This window comes from Cotesia typhae, unplaced genomic scaffold, assembly GCF_013202065.1.
Source record: "Cotesia typhae breed Kobodo isofemale line unplaced genomic scaffold, CoteBio_Ctyphae scaffold_13, whole genome shotgun sequence".
NCBI lineage: Eukaryota > Metazoa > Arthropoda > Insecta > Hymenoptera > Braconidae > Cotesia > Cotesia typhae.
The window spans coordinates 1634481-1659894 of NW_027423774.1; the positions used below are offsets into that span (position 1 = coordinate 1634481).

At 26.0% G+C, this 25414-nt stretch overlaps 7 protein-coding genes across 14 annotated transcripts; 3 read left to right on the forward strand and 4 right to left on the reverse strand.

Moving 5' to 3' along the window:
• Positions 1-153: 153 nt before the first annotated feature.
• On the forward strand, positions 154-12597 carry Pole4 (DNA polymerase epsilon subunit 4). 2 transcript variants are annotated; one of them, XM_074253857.1, is made up of 3 exons: positions 154-298; positions 11978-12232; positions 12370-12597. In XM_074253857.1, the coding sequence occupies exons 2-3, from the start codon at positions 12002-12004 to the stop codon at positions 12517-12519; spliced, it is 381 nt and encodes a 126-aa protein (XP_074109958.1). In that variant the 5' UTR covers positions 154-298; positions 11978-12001; the 3' UTR covers positions 12520-12597. The 2 variants fall into 2 exon arrangements, with proteins under 2 accessions (XP_074109958.1, XP_074109957.1); XM_074253856.1 differs by lacking the exon at positions 154-298 and adding an exon at positions 11488-11641.
• On the reverse strand, positions 477-3792 carry LOC141534478 (uncharacterized). 3 transcript variants are annotated; one of them, XM_074253854.1, is made up of 4 exons: positions 3490-3792; positions 3074-3398; positions 2716-2984; positions 477-628 (listed from the first exon to the last, which is right to left on the reverse strand). In XM_074253854.1, the coding sequence occupies exons 2-3, from the start codon at positions 3377-3379 to the stop codon at positions 2718-2720; spliced, it is 573 nt and encodes a 190-aa protein (XP_074109955.1). In that variant the 5' UTR covers positions 3380-3398; positions 3490-3792; the 3' UTR covers positions 477-628; positions 2716-2717. The 3 variants fall into 3 exon arrangements, with proteins under 3 accessions (XP_074109955.1, XP_074109956.1, XP_074109954.1); XM_074253855.1 differs by lacking the exon at positions 477-628 and having other exon boundaries at positions 1886-2984; positions 3588-3791; XM_074253853.1 differs by lacking the exon at positions 477-628 and having other exon boundaries at positions 1886-2984; positions 3074-3420; positions 3490-3790.
• LOC141534472 (excitatory amino acid transporter 3) lies at positions 4029-6694 on the reverse strand. The gene is made up of 8 exons (XM_074253843.1): positions 5942-6694; positions 5838-5880; positions 5577-5616; positions 5302-5488; positions 4986-5219; positions 4706-4897; positions 4507-4641; positions 4029-4299 (listed from the first exon to the last, which is right to left on the reverse strand). Exons 1-8 carry the CDS (start codon positions 6337-6339, stop codon positions 4149-4151), a joined length of 1380 nt encoding a protein of 459 aa, XP_074109944.1. The 5' UTR covers positions 6340-6694; the 3' UTR covers positions 4029-4148.
• On the reverse strand, positions 8188-11451 carry Lkb1 (Lkb1/serine/threonine kinase 11). The gene is made up of 7 exons (XM_074253846.1): positions 11313-11451; positions 10844-11222; positions 10057-10177; positions 9803-9988; positions 9590-9726; positions 9156-9499; positions 8188-8758 (listed from the first exon to the last, which is right to left on the reverse strand). Exons 2-7 carry the CDS (start codon positions 11206-11208, stop codon positions 8595-8597), a joined length of 1317 nt encoding a protein of 438 aa, XP_074109947.1. The 5' UTR covers positions 11209-11222; positions 11313-11451; the 3' UTR covers positions 8188-8594.
• On the reverse strand, positions 12584-17725 carry LOC141534469 (uncharacterized). 5 transcript variants are annotated; one of them, XM_074253836.1, is made up of 5 exons: positions 17664-17725; positions 13822-15922; positions 13506-13721; positions 13183-13415; positions 12584-13097 (listed from the first exon to the last, which is right to left on the reverse strand). In XM_074253836.1, exons 2-5 carry the CDS (start codon positions 15907-15909, stop codon positions 12956-12958), a joined length of 2679 nt encoding a protein of 892 aa, XP_074109937.1. In that variant the 5' UTR covers positions 15910-15922; positions 17664-17725; the 3' UTR covers positions 12584-12955. The 5 variants fall into 5 exon arrangements, with proteins under 5 accessions (XP_074109937.1, XP_074109935.1, XP_074109938.1 ...); XM_074253834.1 differs by lacking the exon at positions 17664-17725 and adding an exon at positions 16448-16689; XM_074253837.1 differs by lacking the exon at positions 17664-17725 and adding an exon at positions 16329-16357.
• Positions 17726-18571: 846 nt separating this feature from the next.
• Mdh2 (malate dehydrogenase 2) lies at positions 18572-20495 on the forward strand. The gene is made up of 5 exons (XM_074253847.1): positions 18572-18820; positions 19160-19375; positions 19498-19770; positions 19855-20184; positions 20271-20495. Exons 1-5 carry the CDS (start codon positions 18752-18754, stop codon positions 20397-20399), a joined length of 1017 nt encoding a protein of 338 aa, XP_074109948.1. The 5' UTR covers positions 18572-18751; the 3' UTR covers positions 20400-20495.
• A 145-nt stretch (positions 20496-20640) lies between these two features.
• LOC141534473 (uncharacterized) lies at positions 20641-24984 on the forward strand. The gene is made up of 5 exons (XM_074253844.1): positions 20641-21489; positions 21605-21757; positions 21864-22019; positions 22096-22449; positions 22663-24984. The coding sequence occupies exons 1-5, from the start codon at positions 21082-21084 to the stop codon at positions 22939-22941; spliced, it is 1350 nt and encodes a 449-aa protein (XP_074109945.1). The 5' UTR covers positions 20641-21081; the 3' UTR covers positions 22942-24984.
• The last annotated feature ends 430 nt before the right edge of the window (positions 24985-25414 follow it).

Genomic DNA, 25414 nt, shown 5'->3' on the forward strand with positions numbered 1-25414 from the left:
ACAAATTTTAAAGAAGAAAAAATATATTTAGTGAGCACCTAAGTAACAATAATAATAAACCTAAGAGGTAAAAATTCACGAAGCGTTCTATTGTGTGAATTAACGCAAATACGATAGTAATATTATATACGCGCGAACAATATTATATAACCATATATTTCATGACTTATTTTTTCTTCACACACTTGTTAAATCACTGACCGACTTTTAGTCATGTCCACTGGTGTTAAATATAACACATCAAATTTTGTTCGACATAATTTCAATTAAAATTTATATTTTAATTTTTTAATCACAAGTACGTATTATTTTCTTCTTCAATAATTATTTCTTCTTTTATTTATTTATTTATTTATTTATTTATTTATTAACATAGTTTATTTTATTATAAACAACAACAAAGCTGTCAAATTATTTTATCAATTTTTTATATTTCTAATATTTTTTAATTAATAATAAAATTATAAAAGAAAGTGATGATCAAGTACGGACAAATACGGACAACGTACTGAGCAGAACTGAGCCCCAGGGCCCCAACCCTGACCTGCCTCTCGCAAACACCCTTTCGGAGCTCCATGTACTCCCTCTTTACACCCCTGTCGACCAACCAATGCAACCCACTATTATGCTGTAAAAAAAAGTACGCCCCTTGTAATAATTAATAATGCAGCTAAATTAGGTAAAATCATTGACAAATAATTATTTTGTTGTTTTATTCACAGCTTAAACCCTTTAATGCAATTAGTTTGGGTTAGATTGCAGTAAACAATCCTTATTGACGGCTTACTCATTAAAAATACACAGACCACTTATTATGATCTTTGTAAGTGAAACTTTGCAATGGAATTTTAAATGTAAAATAATTTCAAGCAATGATTTAATAAAATTTAAATCAGCAGGTGAATGTGTCACTGGAATTAACGAATAATGAGTAAATTAATGGTGCGAAAAATTTGTTGGCATTATGTTATTAAAGTTAGCCGACGTTCTAAATTTTTGAATTTTTTTTTAATAATTTAATTTAATTAAAAAAAATATTTTTAAAAAATTGCTCTTTCAGTTTTTCAAGTTTTTTTTACACGTGTAAATTTTAAAAAAAATTTTTTTGTAATAATTTTTTCAATAAAAAAAATTCTGAAAATTTTTAAATGTCGGCTAACTTTATTTTCATGTCGGAATTTATATTTTTTTATATAGACTGTGCTGAAATAAACTAGTAAGTGGCATAGATCGTTTCTTGGCAGAATATATAAACGATGAAAATGAAAATTGGGTAAGGTGGTATAATCCACCTACGATAAGAGTATTATAAAGTTAAACCCTAACTTATTCCGATCAATAGCTGGTGAACTATGCAAACTATTTTTTAAAGTTATTCTTCATTGGATTTAAGTATTTGTTGAATGACCAATTAAATTAACAATGGTTGAAAGGTTTTTGTTTTTAATTAGGGACCTTATCTTTGACGTTTTTAACAATGCAACACTATTGATATTAATGAAAGAAGTTCTTAAAGACTCTTGCCGCATTGTTTAATTATTTATCCCTTCTTTATCTTGTCGAAGAGAATTTTCGGGTGCAGTATTATGTCGCATTTTACGGTGGTCGTAAACGTCTGCGCGATATAAAATTTATAGATCGTGCGCATTGACGTTCTGGTTTATATTTCCTGCTGTATTTATTATATATGTACAATTTAAATATATCTTTATGACTTTCTTACATTAAAATATTATGTGTTCGTTTATTAATGAACTTCGTAATCGATAAGAAATACTGTCACTGAATATCGGGCATACTTGCCGTTAATCATTTTTTGAATTAAATATTTACAAAGTTTAATGCATTTGAAATTATACAATTAAATTGACAGGCTTTGATAAAAAAAAAAAAAAAAAAAAAAAAAAAAATAACAAATTTAGTTTGAATAATCTTTGATATTTTATTTTGTAAAATACTGGTTACAAATTATATTTATCAATAAATATTTAACGGAAAAAATTAGATTTTTAGGCAACAGTTTGTTTAATAAGTCTTAAAATAACAGTTCAGTTTAATTATTTATCCATAGAGTTTTAAATATATAGTTTAATCATGACTCGATGATGCTTATTTAAACTCCACAAAAAATTTATTAATTCAAATCCATTTTTGGCTTTATTGTTTAATTGATTGGTTTTATTACTAATTTTAAATTAGTTAAAAAATAAATTATTTTTTGGTACAAAAAAGTATTAAAAAAAATCGTTACATTCGACGTAACTTTGGCTTTTTAGAATTGATAATAAATTTAGGCTTTATTCACCAGGAACATGATTAGATAATAAGCTTGCGAATAAATGCGAAATTTAGAAAAAATTTTTCTCAAGTTACTCCGATTAATCACGCTTCAAATTGTAAAAAGTAAAAAAAAAAAATTGTGCTCATTTGAATTTAGTTTTAGGACAAAGACTATATTCAATAGTATAGTAGTAAAAAATGGTATTAAAGTAAAAAAATAGCGATAACATTATTGTTATAAATAAAGCCCTTATGATATTTTTTTTGTCTCGTCGATAAATGACAGGTCGAAAATTTTCATAAGCTAAGTAGTGATGAGGAATGATTCTCGCGTAATTCGTAGGATAAATTACACAGCGTATGATTAATTATAGACCCCAAGCGATATATTATGATTATGATACATATTCATAATCTTTAAATAAGTATTAATACGTTTATCTCAAAGCAGCAAAGCCACGTTTTTTGATAAAACGAAATGGTCGACGTGCTTCATTAGCCTCGTGTTTAGAAGAAGCTGACGATGGAACAGAATCATTTTCTTTATCCCAAGCGTGCTTAGGTGATTCAATGCCAAATGGACTGTATAATTTTGTTGGAGTGCGTCCTAACAAAGTTCTTGAGTAGGTTTGTGGTGTTTGAGAGTTACAGGGTGATTGTTGTTCATCTAAAATTTGTCTTCGCCTAGTTGAGCTCCGGAATTTCTTCACAAAGAAGAAAATTTATGTTAAATTATTTTAAAATTTTATTAATTGATAAAAATTTTAATTTTAATAAAAATTCAAGAATTTACCTGTGAAATAGTTCCAATAGTTGTTCGCACCGATATAATTGTCTTGGATAATTTTTCAGCTCCATTGCGAAGTGCACGTCGTGAGTCCGCGGATACAGTACTCAAACTAATATTATTCCAACTTTTATCGGCACTTTTAACAATTTTAGATTTTTCTTTGCTACTATCGGGCTTTTCTTTCTCAAATCGATCTTGGAGTCTTTGACGGAAATTTTTATTACGATTTGGTGGAATCCTTGGGGAATTCCGGTCACTCAAAACCTCACGGTGGAATGTGAAAGAGACGCTTCGTGAATCCGGACGCATTATTTCAATTTTATACTACCTGAAATAAAAAAAAATATATCCTAATTTTTTGTAAGTGAAAGTGCAAAAAAATATTGAACTGTCAAAAATAAAAAAATAAAAATAGTTACCTTTAGCTTTATTAAAGATTCAAAACTTGTAATAACCGTTACATGAAATTGAATATTCTGTAACGGACGCAAACCCATCAACCCGTAACTATAATTACTTTTTTATTCCACAAAAAATGCAATAGTCTTGATTTAAATGATGTATTAGAATGGATTATTTTAATGTCAACTTTGAAATTATTTAACTATAAAATTATTAAAAAGGAACCCAATTATCCCGTTTAAAATAATCAGTAAAAATTAAAAAACTACCAGCTACCATGTACTCTTTTTTTCAGTCTTTATTTTTCATCTCTACTGAAGAGCAGATGCAATATAATATCGTTTCATTATTTAGCGGCAGGCGTCTTGTTGTCGGAGATGTTTGTATCGATTTGTCAAAAAAATTTTCAGTTATTTAAAAAGTTTCTTAAACCCGCCTTTAGAGGGCGTTTCTCGTATTAGTTTACGCGGGACTTTTAAATTTTTAAATTAATGTATACTCCATATTTTTTTTAAGAAATGTTTACAAAACAAAAAAAACTAGCAAACTTAATATTTTTTTTTTGCTATAATTTATTTGTTAAAAAAAATTGTAAAGTGGCAGCTAAATGATATAGATAATTCTTCAATTATGCACTGTATTTATTAATTTGATATTTTTATAATTTTTTTAAATATTAATAAATTGTGCTGATGTATTCGCGATTGATTAAAGACCGCCCAGGTGTTTCCAATTCTTCTTCTAAATCATTTTTGTCTGTATAATGATCTATGATTCCTGCTCCAAGGACATCGGCAACGATATTAACAGTTGTTCGTATTCTATCACTGAAAAAAATGAATTAAAAATTATTATTTATTAAATACTTAATTATCCGTAAGTTAAAGGTTATCTTTCATTTTATGATACTGAAATTTAGAGGCTTTTGATAGTTTTAAAAATTTTTTTCAATAAAGCAAAATTATTAAAATTTTTAAATGTTGGCTAATTTAATTTTCATTAATTTCAGTGTCACTTAATTTTATAATACGCACTTAAAACAGTCAATCGTTATAATTAATGTGACATCTTCAGCAGGAATTCCAATTGATTCGAGTACAACAATTAACATTACGTATCCACCACTTGGCAATCCGGCGGCTCCGATACAAGACACTGTGCAAGTTATTCTGAAATAAATTACATGCATTATTTATTGCTCTTGATGATTATTTTGTAAATTAATAGACTTACGCTATTGATATAATTTGCATTAAAGAAAAATCAAGCCCGCGTTGCTGAATGATGAATAATGCTCCAATTGTTTCATATAACGCAATACCATCCATATTAATTGTCGCCCCGATTGGTGCAATAAACTGAGACACTTTTGGATTAATACCGATTCTATTGAGGCATTTTATCGTCATTGGAACGGTAGCTGTGCTGAAAAATTACTTTGTAATTTCAATAATTTATTTAACTGTGAATGTTGTTGCAACTTGTAATTTAATTATTAGTAAAAAAAAAAAACCTGGAAGATGTTCCAAGAGCTGTAATGATCGCAGGACCTGTTTTTAGCAATAAAGAATACGGGGATTTTCTTGTACATATGAAGTACAGAAGAGGTAATACAATTAAACTGTGTATAAATAATCCAGCAAACACTACCAGTACGTAAAGACCCAAGTTGGATATCATTAGTATTATGTTTTCAGCTTCTAATATTTTTCCAGGTATCAAAAATAAAACTGCTGCCGGAACAATCCTGAAGGAAGATTTTCATTATTTTTTTTACGTATTGCACGTATTATTTACATTAATTATTTACACGTTAAAACAATAATTACATTATCACCCAGTCCATTATGAGCATGATTGTATCAGATAATGATCTAAAAAAATCATTCAGAGGTTTTCCTTTTTCTTCCAAGTGTCCGATAGCGATTCCCAAAACTAGACAAAATCCTACTATGCCAAGTACATTAGTCCCGTCGTTATCTCGATGATTTATTTCCCAACAATTTATATTTTCATCTAATTATAAATATTTAAAAAGATTTATGAAAATATAACAGTTAATTTAGAAAAATAATTAAATAATATAAAATAAAATAAAGAGTACCATTTTTTGAATTGAGTGGACTCGTTAATTGCGTCTGATACTAAATCAATTTTATACAAATTTTATTAAAATACTGATTTAGTACTTAAAGTAAAAAAATCCAGTTATTACCACTTGCAATTTTATTTTAATTAAAAAAAAAAAAAAAAAATTAACTCTAATAAATTAATAAATATAATTTTTGAATTTTTAATTTTAAGAAAATGGATTTTTTTTTTTTTAATTAAAATAAAATTACCTTATTATCAAAAATTAATTTACCTGACTAAGAGATGCTTTTATTAAGTTATCAGTGAACAAATTCCTGTAAAAATTAAATTTTTTTTATTTTCAAATGAAAAATAATCAATACAAGAAAAACGTACCTCAGTAAGTCTAAAAATGCATCAGCAGTTACAGATTTTTTGATATGATTAGATACTGTTGTATTTTTATTGACATAGAATTCACCGGGTTTTATTGTTTGAACGAGGGTGACAGCTAATATAATTCCAAGGGATGTCGTGGTACAATAATAATAAAAAGCCTTTAAGCCAATACTACCTGATTTACTTAGATAACAGCTGGCACTTACTACACTCGATATCATTAATGGTAAAACTAAGCAATTTATTATTCGTAAATATATTTCACCAGGAAATTGAAAGTACATAATATCACGCTCGGACCATAGTTGATTACTACAATTTTTTAGTATTACTCCAATAATTACTCCACACAAAACTCCAATCAGTGTTAATAGAGTTAATCGATTTTCGTTCATTGTTAATTGTTTTTTTTTTTTTTTTTAATTTATTTCATTTCTACTCAAAATAATTTTATTATAAATGAAATAACTTTTTAAAGGAAATAGATCTTATCAACATCAAGAAAATAAACTTCTAAGCATTTGAATGAGTTATCAGTTTTACAAAAAAAAAAAAAATAAGTGATCTCTTAAATTATCATCTTTGAGTAAATAGACTGCCAACTGGATATACAATTGTATAGATTAAAAATTTTTATCAAGAGAAACAATTGCAATAAAATGAAAATATTTTGATAAAATAATTCGCTAATTACATTTTACAAGTAAGCGTCAGTTTCTTTCAAAAGACGCTGGTATCATTTATTACCACTTTTTAAATAGACATCATTAGTTAATAACTATCATTAATAATTATCTATATATATATATATATATATATATATATATATATATATATATATATATATATATATATATATATATATATATATATATTAATTACAATTTAACACATTAATTAAAAATTAAATAATCTAATATCTAAATCGTGTCTAACTAAAAATTCTTCATTTAACAATTTTTTCATTGTCTCTAAATGTGTCAAGTGAATTTATTTGACTTCAATAAATAATTATAAAACAATAAATACCCGTTACAATTATAACTTTGTACTTATACCAACAGGTTTATAAGAATCTCATATTATTTCTTTACACGATAAATATTATTAACTAATATCATGTAATTATTCTGTCATATACAAGATAGCGGATATTAGTATAAAAAAATACAATTTTTTTTTTTTTTTTACTTTTTTTTCTTTTATTAATAAATTGATAAAGTAACTGTAACTTTTTAAGAGTCTTGAAGACTTTTATCGGCACATTGGTAGTAAGTTATTATTTTTTTTACTTTTATAAATTAATAATTAATAGTTAAGTAGTGCGTATACTCTTATTTTCAATTGATTGAAAATTGATATTTCCGTTTTATAATAAAAAGATAAGTTTTAGTAGAAATTACATTAATATTACCAGTGGCAAGCTAAATAACACTCGATTAATTATGCGTTATCATAATTATTCAAAAACTTATTTACAATCTATTAAAATGTAATATTATTAATTTTTTTTTTTTTTTTTAAATATACCTGATGACTGATTTTTATTACAATTTAATAGTAATTGAAAAAATTTTTCAACTAATCAGAATCTAATTAATAATATGTTGGCATTCAATTATATAACGATTCTATAATTATTATAAGCTCTCTCAAATAGATTTATAAATGATATTATTAACATATGTACACAATTTAATACAATAATGCACAAAAATTGTGCAAAGTAAGGCCTAAGAAATACTTTAAACATTAATGGTACCGCGTCACAAAATTCGATTGTTATTTTAAATATTTATATATGCAAAATAAATATTGAATTTCGTTATATATTCAGAGGCCATAATCGTTTGTTACTATAAGCTATAATTACACCGTAGATCTATAAGATCCATTTTAAGGTTTAAATAACTGATACACTATGCTCTTCAACATAGTTAATGAATTCATCCTCTCAAATATTATGAAGCGTACATTTATATACTAATAACTATATTATTATTTTTGACTGTAAATTTTTTCTTATATTTTTTTTTTTTTTTTTTTTTTTTTTTTTTCACATTTAAACGTTTTATAGATTCTCATATAATGTCTTCAACAATTTAAACAATTAGAAGACAACGCAATTTTGTATAACAAAAATTATGAAAAGTGCTGGATACTCATTAACATGATATTCATAACAATAAAAAGTAATTTAAAAAAAAAAAAAAAAAAATAGATACTAATAATGAAGTGAAATAATTTTTTCTAAACGTTCAATTTAGAGTGCCTTAAAAGGAAAGCAATAATTGTATAATTAATATACATAAATACTTGGAATATCAATAAACACTTATTACAATAATTATTTAACATTAATATCACAAAAATAATTAGTTACAATATATTTGTAACGATTTACAATATATATTTTTTAATTTATCAATATATTAATATATTTGATAATGATTAACATGTATACACATATAAATATGTTTATTATTAAATTAATAAAAATATTTAGTTTTATGGCAGTATTTTTTTTCTCACGTAAAGAGTATTCAACACTTTGTTTTTTTTTTTTTTTAAACTTAATGAATTTTAACCGCCTAATTATAATAGTTACAAACAAAAATTAATTGTTAATGTTAACTTTAAGTAAATTGAATCACGATGGTTTGCAAGAAGTTAATTTTTTAACACTAATACTCGAGATCGGTCTACGCCAACGTCGTTTACTGTTGCTAGGTGTTAATTTATTAGTGTTACCACTGCTAGATACACTCTTTTGATCACTACTAATGCCATCCAATTCTTCAAGTCTTCTTTCCTCTGGAAATTCAATTAATTTTAATTATATTTATCCTTCAAGATTTATATTACTACTATTTTAATCTTTAAATTAATCACATCCTCATTGTTGATTGAAAAATTATAAATAATCACAGACAAAGCTACTGTCAACGGTCTAATTTAATAATATAATCCCTACTAATATTATAAATGTGAATGTAAGTTTGTTTGTTACGCTTTCATGAGAAAACTACTTAATAATTTAAAAAAAAAAATTTTTTTTTCGTGAATCAACGCATTTTTGTATGAAACGTGAAAAAATGAGAAAAAAAAAAAAAATTTTCTCCAATCTAAAAATTTTTTTTGGACTTGGATCAGTAACGCATCAGTAAGGGCTCCAAAGCTAGTATTAAATAATTTGCATTATTAATCTTACCACTTAGTTGTCTAGCTGTATAATACATAGGTTCTTCATCACTCCCATAGTAATAATCCATTAAATAAGGTAGTACAGTTATTTTATGTCCTGTATTGCCTTTAATTGGTGGGATTTGTACTTGATCAGTTGTTCGCTCTGGTCGACAAATAGTCCATGGGTGACGTCGAATTTCTTGAAGTGTAAATCTTTTCTCTGGTTCTTTTTGTAGCATACCTTCTAACAGAGTTGTCAGACTATTTTCTACTTCTTCTGGGATTGTATATTCACCCTTACCGATATTTTCATACAATTTATAAATATTATCACCTTCAAACGGATAAATACCCGTTGTTATATTATACCTGAGTTGCAAAAAAAAAAAAAAAAAAAAAAAAAAAAAAAAACTGTCACAATAAATAAATGGAATTATTATTTGAGTCACCGTTACTTACAAAGTAACTCCACAACTCCAAATGTCAACTTTGAAACCAGCAAATGACTCGCATCCATTAGCAATTTCTGGAGGTTGAAATGCTGGAGTACCTTGTCCCATTGTACAAGTGTCGTCTTCAGCGAAAATATCAAAAGCCTATTGAAGAATTTTTTTTATTTAATTTTAATTATTAATACTCACAATAAATATTGTATTTAATAATAATTAATACCTCTGCAACACCAAAATCACTTATTTTTAAAGTACCATCAAGGCTAAGTAATAAATTTCCTGGTTTAATATCTTTGTGGATAATTCGTTTGCTATGGAGATATTCTAGACCATCTACGAGTTGCGTAAAGTATTCATGTGCTTGCCATATCGGAAACCTTTTATTGGCCGTACTTTCTAACATATCCTATTAATTATTCCATATATATTTTTTATGTATTATTTATCTACATTATTAAATTAATAACAACTTACTTGAAGTCCACAAACGCAAAATTCCATAACTAAATACATTTTTTCTTTTTCTTCATTGTATAATACATCAATTAATTCAATAACATTCTTATGTTTTAGTCTCTTTAATAATTGTATTTCTCTATAATTAAAAGACAGGATTAATAAATATAAGTGTGAATTTAGGAGATATCTGATAATTTTTTAATAATTTATAAGCAATTTATTTGTTATAGAAGAAAATTTTAATTAAAAATTTCATCTTTAGAAGCTCTGAAAAATTATCCATGAAATTTTTATAAATAATTTTCTATGCCTAATTTATTTTTCAAGAAAAATCAAAAAATTGTCAAGTGTCTGTTAACTTCAACTTCATAAAATTAATCTAAAAAATCCCAAAAATTAGCTGTCTGCTAAATTCACCCTCATTAATAAATTATTATCAAGTTCAAGTGTTTAGATAGGAAATAAATAAAATTAAACGTCTTATTCATAAAACTGATGCATAGACATAAAAAATTAATTTTTATATAAGCTATTATTGTAAGACTAAAAACAAACTGAGTTATATTTTTAAAAAGCAGAAAAAAAATTTTTAACAATATAATTTATCATTAAATTGAAAATAGATGTTTTTAATTAAAAATAGTCACTAGAGTTCTAGGGTTTAAAAATAACATTTAATGACATTGTTTTTCTTGTCAACTCAAAGAATGTCAAAGTCTGCAGATGTTATTGATTAAACTAAATTTTAAAAATCTAAAAAAATAGATAAGAAATAATTAATTTAACAAATCTATAAATCTACCTTTGTACATTTTGTTCACCATTAGGTATCCTTCGTAATTTACGTTTTTTTAATATTTTGACAGCTCGTCTAAATAATGTTTCTGAATCGAGTACCTCCTTAACTTTGCCATAACTACCTTCACCAAGTAAATCGCCCATAACATATTTACCAATTAATTTACACCGTTTCTTTTTTTCAGCATAAATTATTTGATCAGAGTCAACTCTGTGAAAAAAATTATTAATCTCATCGAGATCATAGTTTAAATTATCATCATCCTCATAATCATTCATCCAAGTTACTGGTTGAATATCAGCAAATATTTCATTATTAATATCTTCTTCATCATCATCTGGATTGTATATTGTCACTCTATTGTCCATTTTCGTCAACAACACTTTTTATTAATTCAAAAGATATCATTTAGATATTATTAGGTTTTATTAATATTTAACCTAAAAAATATAACCGGCACCAAAATACATACCTAAGGCGTAACATTATTATTACTTTAGAATTTTTTCTCGGTTGTAGGGTGTGTTTATTTGCTAGTCGTTCATTGAAAATATTTTTAAGCTTCATACAGTTACTTTAAAGGTATAAGTTATTTATTTACCTTCAAAATTATTTATTAAATGTTCTTCAACTCAGAGTTTTTTACTTTTTACTAAATAGTTTATGTTAATTATTATTTATCTTGCTAGGTAAAACGACAGCACGTGCATAGTTACTTTTTTAAATCTAGTTTTTTTGGTCATACATTTCACATTGCACAATATTTTTTTTTTCATAAACCAAACAGCGTTTTGTAAACAGGTAATCAGAAAATTGAGAGCACAATTGTAATTATTTTTAAGCAAATATTTAATTGTTTATTTAAAAAATTATTTTATAAAATTTTTCAACTGAAAAATAAAGTTATAATTTATAATACTGAAGTTAACGGTCAGCTGTCAATTTTAAAAAAATTTGTTCTAAAAAATTGCATTTTTAATTTATTAAAATTTCTACAAGTCCATTTTTTTAATAATTTTTTTTGCTATAATTAATTTGTTAAAAAATTTTTAAAATTGACAGCTGATCGCTAACTTCAGTATTATGAGATTTTCTAATTAAATTTAATTTAATAAAGTTTTTTTTTTTTATTTTCAGATTAAATACGAAACAAAATAAATTATGGAAATTCAAGAAGAGGAATTAAATGTAGAAGAGGAGTTAAATCAAACAGCTGATCTACCAGATGAGCAAGAAACTCCAGAAGAACCTGACAGTGTACCTGTAGCTGATGAAGAAGCGAAAGAAAAGTTGCTGAAATTACCTGTGGGAAGAGTTAAAATTATTGCTAAAACTGATCCAGAAGTTAACTTGATTAATCAGGAAGCAATGTTTATTATAACTAAATCAACGGTAATTTTAAAAACTCAACATCTGTTTTTATCTCGGCTAATTTATAAATTAAGATTGCTTTCAACAATCAAATCATTTAATAAATTTCAACATTTCGTGATTTGTTTTATAAATTTTTTTTTTATAAATATATATAGGAGTTATTCATTGATTCAATAGCAAAAGAAGCTTACAAGTATACAGTTCAGGCGAGAAAAAAAACAGTTCAAAAAAAGGACTTGCAACAAGCTATTGATAATATCGATGCACTTGCATTTTTAGAAGGGATGTTGGAACAGTGGACGTAATTTATTTGATATTATTTTTAAGTAATCAAAGTATATTTATAATAATTCCAATAAATAAAATAAATTTTTTACTTTTAATTATCAATGTTTATTTATTTTACTAATAATTAAATAAGAAAAAATTTTTTACTTGTAGCCAAATTCGATTGATTTTTGTTCTTTTTTAATTGATAAAATATGATCTCATATTTTTGTTCATTTATAGTATCACTGATTGACGAGAGTGGTCAACATTTAAATATCAGTTAACAGTAGTGTGGAAAAACGATGTTATATAAAAAACAAAGTTGATATAAGAAATGGATATGAAAAAGAAAAAGAATTGTTATGAGTACACAAACAATAAAAAGTGGATCCATTAGCCATTATCGATAACGATATACAAAGTGCATTGCTAAGAGATCATAAAAACACCCATGTATGAAAATTATATCCCTTATTTGCGTTTTGTTTTTCGTCGACGGTTATCACTTTTTGCAGTCGGTTGTTCTGTAGTAGTAGTAGTAGTAGTAGTAGTCGACGTGCCCGATTTATTGTGTGTGTACAGATTATTTAAAAAATCTTCAAAATCAGCGTCACTGCAAAAAAAAATTTTTTTTTTTTAAATTAAAAAAATGGCTTAAGTTTTGATTTAAATAAGTAAGAAAAAAAAAAAAGACATACGTTGGATTAGAGTCCATATGTTGTCGCTTTTTGTTACCACTGCTGGGTGACTGAGTCGACGGACGTTGTCCCAAGACAATCCGGTATTGAACACTATGTGTATTTGCCCGTAAATGTTTGAGATTACCAGCTTGACAAGCAGCCCAATCGGTTACGTCATACACGGCTCCTTCCATACAAGCGTAATAATGCCATAAAAAACCCATAATTCGTGATTCTGCCCAGATATCGCCCTAATAAAAATTATAAATTAATAATTACTCATTATTTTAATATTTTATACTTAAATACAAGACTCATCAGTCATCAGTCTTCAGTCTTACTTCTTTTGCACTATGACGAATTTTACATTGGCTACAAAATCTTGCTGCATAACAAGGTCTTTGAGTAGGAATTCGTTTGTGCCTCAATCCGCAGTTCGTACATCTAATTGTATTAGCCGCTTGTTCCATTTTTCGATGTAACTGAGATAATAAATCGCTTAATTCTCCCCAAGCCGCTTCAACTTGCCTAGATTGATCGAATGCTTGTCTTCGTTCCTGGAGAAAAAAAAAAATTTCAATAATTAGAAAATCAAGTATATAAATATATAACAATAATAATAATAATAATTAATTAAGTAAGTATTAATTAATTTACCGGTTCGCCTATAATGTCGAAAGCATGAACAAGAATTTTAAATGCTTCTTCTGCACCTGGTTGATTATTTTTGTCTGGGTGAACTAAAAAGGCCTGACGTTTATAATACTTTTTAATGTCATCATCCGAGCAAGTCGGAGTAACTCCTAGTATACTGTAAGGATCTTTTCCTTTACAAGCTAATAACCTTTTCATTGCTTCTTCTCCGGTACTTGGCAGTGATATATTTGTTTCCAATCTACCTGGTATCCAATTTGTATTTTCTTCTCTATCTAATTTTTTATTATTTACTTTGATACGTCGCCAGAATGCAAACCTACTATTACCAAGCCAGTCGTCTATTCGTTTTCCTATGGCATTTAAAAAACGTATTTTGGGAAATGTTGACACTACATAACCCCATGAGTATTTTAAATATAATACAGTGTGAAACCACATGCATTTTAAAAATTGTATCACAAGATTAGTACTCATACTTACTACATCTGAAATTAAATGTAGTAACCATGTACAAATTTTTAAAAAAACTTTACACCAACGATTTGCATATTTGTTTAAATTTTTACAAAAATCTTTTATGGGAAAATCACGATTATCACGTTTCCGATATTTCTGACCTTTTTTTATTTGCTGAGCTTTTTCAGCATGAAAACGTTTTGAATTTTTATCCTTTATTAATTTTTTTTCCTCTTTATTATTTTTACTATTACTACTATTACTACCATTATTATTATTGTTAATATTATTATTAGTGTTGCTGCTGGTGGTATTATTGAGCTGCTGATTTTTGTCAATTTTATCTGTCATCGTTGCTTGATTAAAATTATTGAACGAATTATTAAGATTATTATTAATTTGAATTGGACGTTTTTGTATATTACCAGATGATTTAATATTGCCATTTTGTAATTTATTATTATACAAAGTTTCATCTTTATCATTTTTCTTAGAAGTCTTCATGCTTTTACGTTTCTCAAATTGATTAGATCTATTAAATGCATCCATTTCATGAGATTCACTGTGTATTTCAAGATTATCCAATGAAACCCAACGTCGTGACAAATTATTATGATTTTTATTATCAATTGATTTTTTAGGAACTTGAATTTTCGGTGAACCATGATCATCACTTCCCGAAGAATTTTGTCGCTTTAATGAGCCAATTTTATTCTTGCTTTTAGAATTTTTACCAGCTGTTTTTTTTAATCCATTGTCCGATTGTGTTTTAGCAGTCAATGTATTTAGAGGCAATGAAGGTGATGGAGCTGATTTAGTGAGTACAGATGAGTACGATGGTCTCATGGGTTTAACTTCAGCAACGATTCTCTGTTTTTTCGGCTGTGATTGAGGCGAGGCCTTAGGTAATTCTTCAGCCTCTTTTTTTTGTTCAATTGCGCCAACACTAATAAGATTTTGTACTGGAGTAACATTCGGTGAGCTACCAAATGGACTATAAGTACCTGATTGGTTTGGTACCCAATTACCAACAAGATTATCAATAAGTTGTTTGCCATTTGTATTTTGATGGCAATTGCTGTTATGTTGAACAGGTACTCGGGGTTCGTTGAAAAGCCCGTACTCACGGTCTCTAGCAACGCTCTGATGCCCATTATACCCAGATAAATTATTAACTTGGCATTGATCTGAAACAATCACTGGTCCATTACCGTAAATAACGTTAATATAATTCCCACCGCCAACATCAATTGTACCAATCAAATCATTATTTTCATTTATTCCCAAATGATTAACTGCTTGTGATGAAAAATAAATAGGATCTTCGATATTATTGGTGTTGTATCTAGGAACATCTGACATATAAATTGGCGACGAAACAGAGTTAACCGGTAATATATTTTGAGTCTGGTGAATTTGATGCGACAGCGGAGGAGGTGATTGACTTGCTGAATAATTTCTGCTGTTACTTGTCAAATAGTGTCCCCAACTTGGTGTCGTTGTTTGTGATTGTGTTGCTCCAAATTGCACGTAATTTTCACTTGGATTCTTCAAGTCCGCAGTCATTGCATCTATTATTTTATCCAATGACATACGCTTTGATTCAGATGGCGATTGTTGCCGTTCCGCCATCTCTCATTAACTTCTAAAACATATGGAATAATTATACATTTATCAATACTAACTAACTAACAATTAAAATATAATTATTATTATTTTTATCATTGCTATTAAAATAATTTAAATATAAAATTCATTCAAAGTGTTGTAATTTAAATTAACAATTAAAATTTTATTTATATTTTATATAAATAAGTACTCAACAATGATACAACTGTTTTATATGACAGAAAAATGTATATATCGTCAACATAACCAAACTTTTTAGGTCTATATATTTTTATCAATAAATTAATGATTTTTTAATTGATGTGTAATAATAACCGTGATGTAACTCAATATTTGATGTCATCAATATTATTTTTAAGATATATAAACAAATAAGTTTTATGTTTTATTTAACATTGTAAATGAACTAACTGTAAACATACATAAACAAACTACACTAGATCTGTTAGCGATACTATTGCTTTAGCGACAGCTTATAATAACAATAATAATTATAATTATAGCATGAGTACAATAAATTACAAAGTAATTAGTTACAAACCATGCGGCTAATAGATATACGATTATGCAGCCATATAGTTCTCTTCAACAAAATAATCACGAGGACAAAAATTAAAAACAAATAATATTAAATCTAAAATATTAATATTGTTATCCAGACTGTTTTCTTTGTTTTCAAGATTACAAAATTATTTTTTTTTAATCACTTTTTTGCTGGCATATTATTTCACAACTTTTAGTAGTTTCCTTATAAAGCGATGAATAGAAGCGCTATTTGCGCACATTTGCTCATTATACATACTACATATATTTTATACATATATACATATATGTAATATACCCTCCAATTTCGTTTAATGAAAATGTGAATATGTATGTAATAAATTATATTTTCTAATCAATACAAACATCAATTTTATGATTAATTTATTTTTATCATTCTAAGACTTTTATAGCTTCTTTATTATTTCTTCATTCAATGTCAAATTAATCTAATTAATTAGTTTTATAAATATTTATATGACGACATTAAATCGCGTACAAATATTTTTATGCATTAGTCGTGTGTGTGTATGTGTGTGTGTGTATATATATATATATATATATATATATATATATATATATATATATATATATATATATATATATATATATATATATATATATATATATATATATATATATATATATATATATATATATATATATATATATATATATATATATATATATATATATATATATGTGTGTGTGTGTGTGTGTGTGTGTGTGTGTGTGTGTGTGTGTGTGTGTGTGTGTGTGTGTGTGTGTGTGTGTGTGTGTGTGTGTGTGTGTGTGTGTGTGTGTGTGTGTGTGTGTGTGTGTGTGTGTGCGAGTATACGTGATGGATGCTCGGTGAAGAAGAAATCTTCTATTTAAAAATACATAACGGATTTTATATTTTTAAATTAAAAATTTTATTTATCCATTTTATCACATTAAGCTTAACCTAATTAATGTATATTTTTTTGCAAGGTAAATAATTTCTAATTGAATTAAGACATAAATTGTAAGTATTTAATTTTTTACAAAATAATAAAAAATTTTTTTTGAGTAAAATTAAAAAAAAAAATTATGGTTTATGAATTTATTTGCGAAAAAACATCAAATAAATTACTTAAGGTTTTATTATTTAATCAATGGTAATTTTTTTTTTATAAATGCGTGTTATCATTTATCATTGCACTAAAAAAGAATTTATTATTATTTGTCATTACCTTCATATTTAATATTTGACTGTATGATCCATTAATCCAACAAACAAGTACGCAGAGCTAATTAAAATATTTCAATGATTATAAACACTTGAACAATACGAAAATATTAGCATATGAATATAATGATACAAATAAAAATCAATAATCACTATTCCATATTTAATGTATGTTAAATAGTCTAAATATAAATGAGCGCGCGAAAATATAATAATACTGAAGTTAGCGGTCAGCTGTCAATTTAAAAAATTTTTTTAACAAATTAATTGCAATAAATAAAATGCTTCTAAAAATTTTCACTTGTAATTTTTATTAATTTTCACATGTGAAACTTTTCTTTTAATGATTTAATTGCTACAAAATTCTAAAAAAATGTTTAATGTCTGTCAACTTCAGTGTTATTAATAATACTGAAGTTAGCGATCAGCTGTTAATTTTAAAAATTTTTTTAACAAATTATTTACAATAAAAAAAATGATGCTGAAGTTAGCCGTCAGCTGTCAATTTTAAAAATTTTAATAAAAAATCAATTACAATAAAAAAATGTTTCTAAAAATTTTCACTCGTAATTTTTATTAATTTTGACATGTGAAACTTTTTAATTAAATTTTTTTTAAATAATTTAATTGCTACAAAATTTTAAATGTTTGTCAACTTCAGTGTTATAAAATATAGTGTATTTACGATAAAAAAAAAAAAAAGTACCTAGTATATTTTTTTTACAGTTAGTTACAGCAGCCGCAGATAAAAAAAAACAGAAAGTATCAGTGATTCTAAGATTTTAATTGGTCTAGACAGAATTCAAAGCGATTAAAAACCAGACTTAAAGTCATCGATGGATGAAATCTCACTAGGCCTACTACCAAGATCAATTCTCAGATTCAACATCATCCAACAATCAACTTGCTTGGAGTTGGAGCCACTTGGAGCTACGAAAGAGGGCCAGCATCGACGTAAATTGTAGAAGGTCGTTCGGGTGTCATTCAGGGGTTATCGACTAATTGAACTAAATCACATAAAATTTATAAATTTACAAGTAATATTAATTTGATTTTTTTTTGCCACTTGATAAATTAAAAAAAATATCAAAAATGTTACCACGTCTTCTTAAACCTTCAGTTATTGCTCAAGGAGCCAAACAATTGTCAACTAGCTCACAGGTAAAAAATATTTCTTGTCTTTATTGTATTGAATTTGACATTATTTAATAAAGCCTTGGAGTTATCTAATAATTGCAACGATTATTTAATCGTAATCTCCGTTCATTAATTCATATATGTAATCACAATTGATTATTAATTTTTTATAAATAATAATTTTCACGTGGGCAGTATAATTTTTAAATTGATAAGTTATCCAATGAATTATGCAACTGATTTTATAAATGCATAATTTTTGTATTAATTTATTTCATTCATTAAAATTTCCTTTCTTTTTCTTTTGTGATTTATAAAATCGAATGTAAATAAAGTGTAATTAATTGTTTTTTAATTTTTCAGCGAAATGCCAAGGTCGCTGTCATGGGTGCCAGTGGTGGTATTGGACAACCTTTATCACTTTTGCTCAAGCAATCACCTCTCGTGACAGAATTATCGCTTTATGATATTGTTAATACTCCTGGAGTTGCTGCTGATCTGTCTCACATTGATACCCACTCAAAAGTTAAGGGTTTTGCTGGCCCGGATCAATTGAAAGATTCTCTCCGAGGTGTTCAGGTAGATTACTTTAATCAAATTTTAATTTTAATGTTTTAAATAATAATTATTTATTATTCATACGAATAAATTAAAATTTTGAATACATGTGCAATAAATATATTTTTATTTAATTTGTCAAGGTCGTAATCATCCCAGCTGGTGTACCTCGAAAACCAGGAATGACTCGTGATGATCTTTTCAACACAAATGCATCAATTGTTCGTGATTTAGCCCAAGCCGTTGCTGAAGTAGCACCAAAGGCTTTCATTGCCATCATTTCAAACCCTGTTAACAGCACAGTACCTATTGCCAGCGAAGTTATGCAAAAAGCTGGTGTTTACGACCCAAATAGGATTTTTGGAGTCACCACATTGGATATCGTCAGATCTAATGCATTCATTGGTGAAGCTAAGGTATATTTCATCAGATAAAATTATTTTTATTAACAAAGGTTGATTAATTTTTTTTTATCATTGAAATTAAATTTTTTTAAACAGGGATTGGACCCTCAAAAAGTATCTGTACCAGTAATTGGTGGTCACAGCGGTATTACTATTATTCCTGTCATCTCGCAAGCCAAACCAAGTGTTTCATTCCCAGATGATAAGCTCAAGGCACTCACTGAGAGAATCCAAGAAGCTGGAACAGAAGTTGTTAAAGCTAAAGCTGGAACTGGATCTGCTACTCTGTCAATGGCGTACGCTGGAGCCCGTTTTGGATTCTCATTGATTCGAGCACTTAATGGCGAACAAAATGTCGTTGAGTGTGCGTACGTGAGGTCTAACATTACCGAAGCCAAATATTTCTCAACTCCTGTTCTCCTTGGTGTAAGTTTAAATAAATAACTTGTCAATTGACGACTACATCTCATTGTGAATTATAATATTAATTTATTTTCTTATTTTATCTATAGAAAAATGGAGTAGAAAAGAATCTTGGTTTGGGAAAACTGAGTGCCTTTGAAGAAAAATTATTGGCTGCTGCGATTCCAGAACTCAAGAAGAACATTCAAAAGGGTGAAGACTTCGTGAATAAGAAGTGAACTTCTGTGTAAATGAATAATAGATTATTAACACACGTATATTACTATATTAATATACGTTTCAAGTAAAAAAAAAAAAAAAAAAAAAATCAATAATTCGTATTAAAATCTAATTGGCATGTATTTCAGAAAAAAAAAAATGAAAAATTTTCGCATTTACTGCAACTTGCGTTAAAAATATTAAATTACATGAAATAGTACACAATTTGCATACTAAGGTAATGTAAAATAGTACAAAGAAATAAATAAAATTGATCAATAGAAGAATAACCTGAATTTTAATTAAATTATTAAAAAAAAAATTTTTAAATTAAAAATTTCGGCTAATTTAAGTATCATGTTTTAAAATTGTTTTAAGATCAAATGATGTTGACTTAGTTTTGTCATTGTATTGAATTGGGTTTGTTTACATTCCTAGTTATTTTTAAGTGTCAAATACTATAATTACTTTTCGACAGTGTCACGTCTTCGTTCAAAGTATACATCAATCAACAAAAATAGTATATACTTTGATTAAATATTCAATTGAAAGTAGCAATTAAGTAGTAAGTAAGTAATTTGTGTTACACTGGGACAGTACTTCATATTGTGCTATAATAAATTGTCATTAATTGCATATTTAATGTTAATTAATTATTTAAGTTTGAGTGAGTAAAACGTCTGAAGAAATTTGATAAAAAAAATGACTTCTGAGTATTGGTTGACTAAAAACAAATTTAATCTAAATATTTTTGCACTGCAGAACTTAAAATTTAATTCCGGTCTTATGGGAGAATTTAATATATTAAATTGTGATAACTTTGTTGTAAAAACAGACCAGCTTAATATATTTGACGAGACGTTGGCTAGAAAAAATATTGCGGCAATGTACAATGCTAATTATAAAAATCTGAATAAACTTGAGCGAAAATCTTCAGTTGAAAAAAACACTCCATTCAAACTTACTCCTGAGATGATAAATAAGTATGTGGTTGAATTTAATGACAATAACAATCATTTTCAACACCTAGTGAGGACACACTTAACTGATTCACTTGAATTAATAAAACCTGTTAATTTTATTCGAAATTCTGAATCTAAAATGACGAAAGTAAGTTATTAAAATTATATATTTGATAAAAGCAAGCAACTTATATTTTGTTTTAATTAATTTAAATTGTATTTGAATATTCAATTTTATTCAATATTTGCATTTATATTCACAGCCAACTAAAGCGATCATATCATTTGAACGAGGTATAAATGATGGTATTGTATTAAGTAATACTTTAAATTCATTTGTGATATTTGAATGGTTAATAATACCATTTATTAAAGTATTTTTCTTCAGTGGTTGGATACAAAATATATTTAAAAAGGTAAATATTTTTTTTATGATTACAAAAAAAAATTTTTTTAATAATTTTTAATTTATAAATTAAAAATAAAAAAAACTCTGTTACTAATTGAAGTTTTATTCAACAGGTATGTAAGAAAGTTTATTATTCATTATTTAATTCAGAGATTCAAATTTATCCAAAAACTGAAATAAGATTACCATACAAACAAATAACTGAGAATAATAAAATGTTGTTATTACTGATTGAAAAATTTGACCGCATGAATCAAGAAATATTTGAGGTAAGTAATTTTTACCAGATAAATAATTAAATAAAAATTATAAGTGTATCGAATTTTCATAAAAATTTATTTCCAGATTCGCGCTGCAAGTGAAACTACATTTTCTTTATTAGTAAATGAAGTACAAAGCTTGAAAATTTACAATAAAAAAATATTTAACGACAATGATGCATTAGTAAAAGAACTGAAAAAATTATCTCAAATGTTGGAAGTAGTTCAGTTTAATTTGAAAACTGCTGAAAAACAAGCTTCTGGAGGCATACCACCACCTCCACCTCTCCCATTGCAGTTATCTTCGCAGAAAATTCCTAAAAATAATAAAATGCACACTCCAAAAAAATCCTCCATACCACAAATAGAGAAAAGGCCGGTTATTACAATGGATGATCTTCTTAAAGTGACATTGCGAAAAGCTCCTAAGATTGACAAGGTATGACATTAAATTTTGCTGTCACTTTATAATTATTTTAATTTTTTTAACAAATAAATTATAGCAAAAAATAATTATTAAAAAAATCGACTTGTAGAAATTTTAATAAATTAAAAATGCAATTTTTTAAAAATAATTTTTTTGTTAAAGAAAATTAAAAAACTGTCAAGTGACAGCTAACTTTAATAATGTCATGAGAAATTTTGATTACAGGAAAAACTAAGAGCTTCAGCTTCAGATCCTCGGCCTGTAATATCTTTAGAAATGCTTAAAAATGTCAAGCTTAAATCAATTAAACAACGAAGTCAAAATTATAAAGTAAGATCTCCAATTGGTCTTAAAAATCGCACCAGGTTTCAAAATGTAAATCTCTCGCCAATTATGGCCGGAGCTGTTAGTCCTTTGAGTAGAATTTTGAGTTGTGGAGAAAACGTTAGACGAAGACCGAGAAAAATTCTTGTCAGTCCTAGAGAAGATGAAGAAACTCATTAAATAAGTTTCTAATTAAACTTGACAAAACTTGTTCAAAGACGCAAGTTGATTTTTGTTCGAGCAAGCAATTTAATATTTAAAATGTTTTTTTATTGAGACTGAAAAATCATTTCACTTATTTTAAGATAGAATCAAAGAATTTTTTTTATTAAATTATAATAATTTATGTTTATTTTTAAGTAGTTAGAAAATTGAAGATGAATTTATAATTTGTTAAATCGTTATTATAAAAATAATTAATCATGTAATTTTTAGAAAATTTTGTTGTGTACTGTATGGCTAAATATAAAAGCACAATGAGTTAATGTTTAACGATTAAACTGGTAATTAATTAAATCTTATCAATCTCTTCTTTTTGGAGAATGTTGAATCATGGAAACTTTGAGACCTTAACAAAAAAAAAAATTTTTTTTTAATTAAAATTAAACAAGTATCAATTTTGATATTATATTTCGCTCGAATTTATTTTGAAATTACTTATAAAATATTCGTACTAAAAAATATCCACTTTTGCGACTACAAAAACTACATTATTTGAATTACATAAAAAAAAAATAATTTTTTTTCAATAATATTTTTATTCATAGCATTTATTATACGGCTTTACAGTTTAATTTGTTTATTTTCTTGAAATAAATTGCAGTGAAAAATTTTTGCTTAATATTTACTGAGAATTTGAAAATAATTTTAAATGTAAAATACGGACTAGTTGATCTCAATATGTATTTTGTCTACAATTAAGTATATTTTAAATTCTTAATTATTAATCCTCCATTCTCTTGTAAGAAAACTTCTCTCGTATTAATTTATTTAAAAAAAAAAAAGTTATTCTTGTACAGAAATTTAATCAATTTCCCCTTATTCTTTATTACGTTCCTCAATATAAAAAAAAATTATCTAAAATATAATGATAATACTTTTATGACGAGTAATACTAAAAATATTTTTTCAACAAAAATTCGTTTTTAAAATCCAAAAAGAAAAACGTCAAATCTAAATAATTTATTTTCATACAACATAATAGTATTTTATTTAAAAAAACTACTTAAGTGGTACTTGAATTTATAATGGAATAATATTGTTACTCATACAATAATCTTAATATTTTAAAAATAAAACACGTACTTAACGTTATACAGAAAAAATTTTTTTCCCTCTTCCAAACATTTACTCACTCATTTTAAAATTTAAATAAATAAAATGTCACGGGGGGAGATTGAAAAAATCCAAAGAGAAAATAATGGAGGTAAAAGTATATACATTGATAATCGTCAATATATATGAATTGAAAAGAAATAATTCTCGTCAATCCACAATATATAAAGAGCAATTGATTCATTTATTACCTTTTATACTAAACTACTGAATATAATTAAAGCAACTAATTATATGAAAAATATAAAAAAAAAATTATAGTACAGATTCAGGAGATTTTTATAGTTATTTTTTATTGTATAATTTTTCATTGCTTCTTAAATAATAAGTTATGTTATTAATTTTCAATAAGGTCATGTATACATATTTGAGATTGTTTATTTTTAAAATTCATTTATTGTAGTTGTCGGCATAGGATTTATTTATTTATTTATTTTTTTTTTTTTCATCAGGAAAAAATACAATAAAAAAAAAAGAAAAATGTTTTTTAGCGTTAATAAAATATGACCAGAAATGTATCTAAATTAATTATTCGTTCTTTTCTTTACAATTATTCTCACAATTAATAAAAATTTAATGTCATCCAAGTGCATCACAATCAATGAGAAGTAGACTTGTGATATAACTATTATAAATCTCACGAAAAATTAGCTTACATAAATATAAATTAAATACCTTTTTGTTTCGGAATATTGAAAAGTAGATGCACAGTTAAAACGAATAAATTGCCCTGTAGTAAGCTCTATTTTCTTATTTTATTTTATTTTATTTATTTAATGATTACAGGTGCTAAGCTATACCGACGAGATTGTTTATTTATTGCGATGGGTTTGAGATCCTTAATGCTATTTTTTTTTTTTTTTTTTTTTAATTCCTTTTCGTCGCGATTTATTTCATTTTAATTCATGCATCAATTATTTCGTGCCGCTGTTTTTTTTTTCATTTTTATTTTTTTTTTTTTTTTTTTTATCGATATGGGACAACAAACGTTTTGAGAACGTTCACAAAGTATCGCAATTGTTAGTAAGAGGGTTTTGAACGAAAAGAGCAGAGTATTAGTAATCACGATTACTTTTTTTTTTAATCAGTATAATAATATTTATAATTAATAAAGTATGTGAATTGCGAGAAGGAACATTTTATACAACAATTGGATAATATAATGTATATTATAGAGACAGAGATATTTTCACCAAATAAAAAAAAAAATAATATATTTAATAATGTAAGTTTTACTCTTTTAAATTTAAATCAATTTTCATACAATGAATACCATAAAAAATTTCATCGGTTTTATGTTTACATAAAAAATAGAATA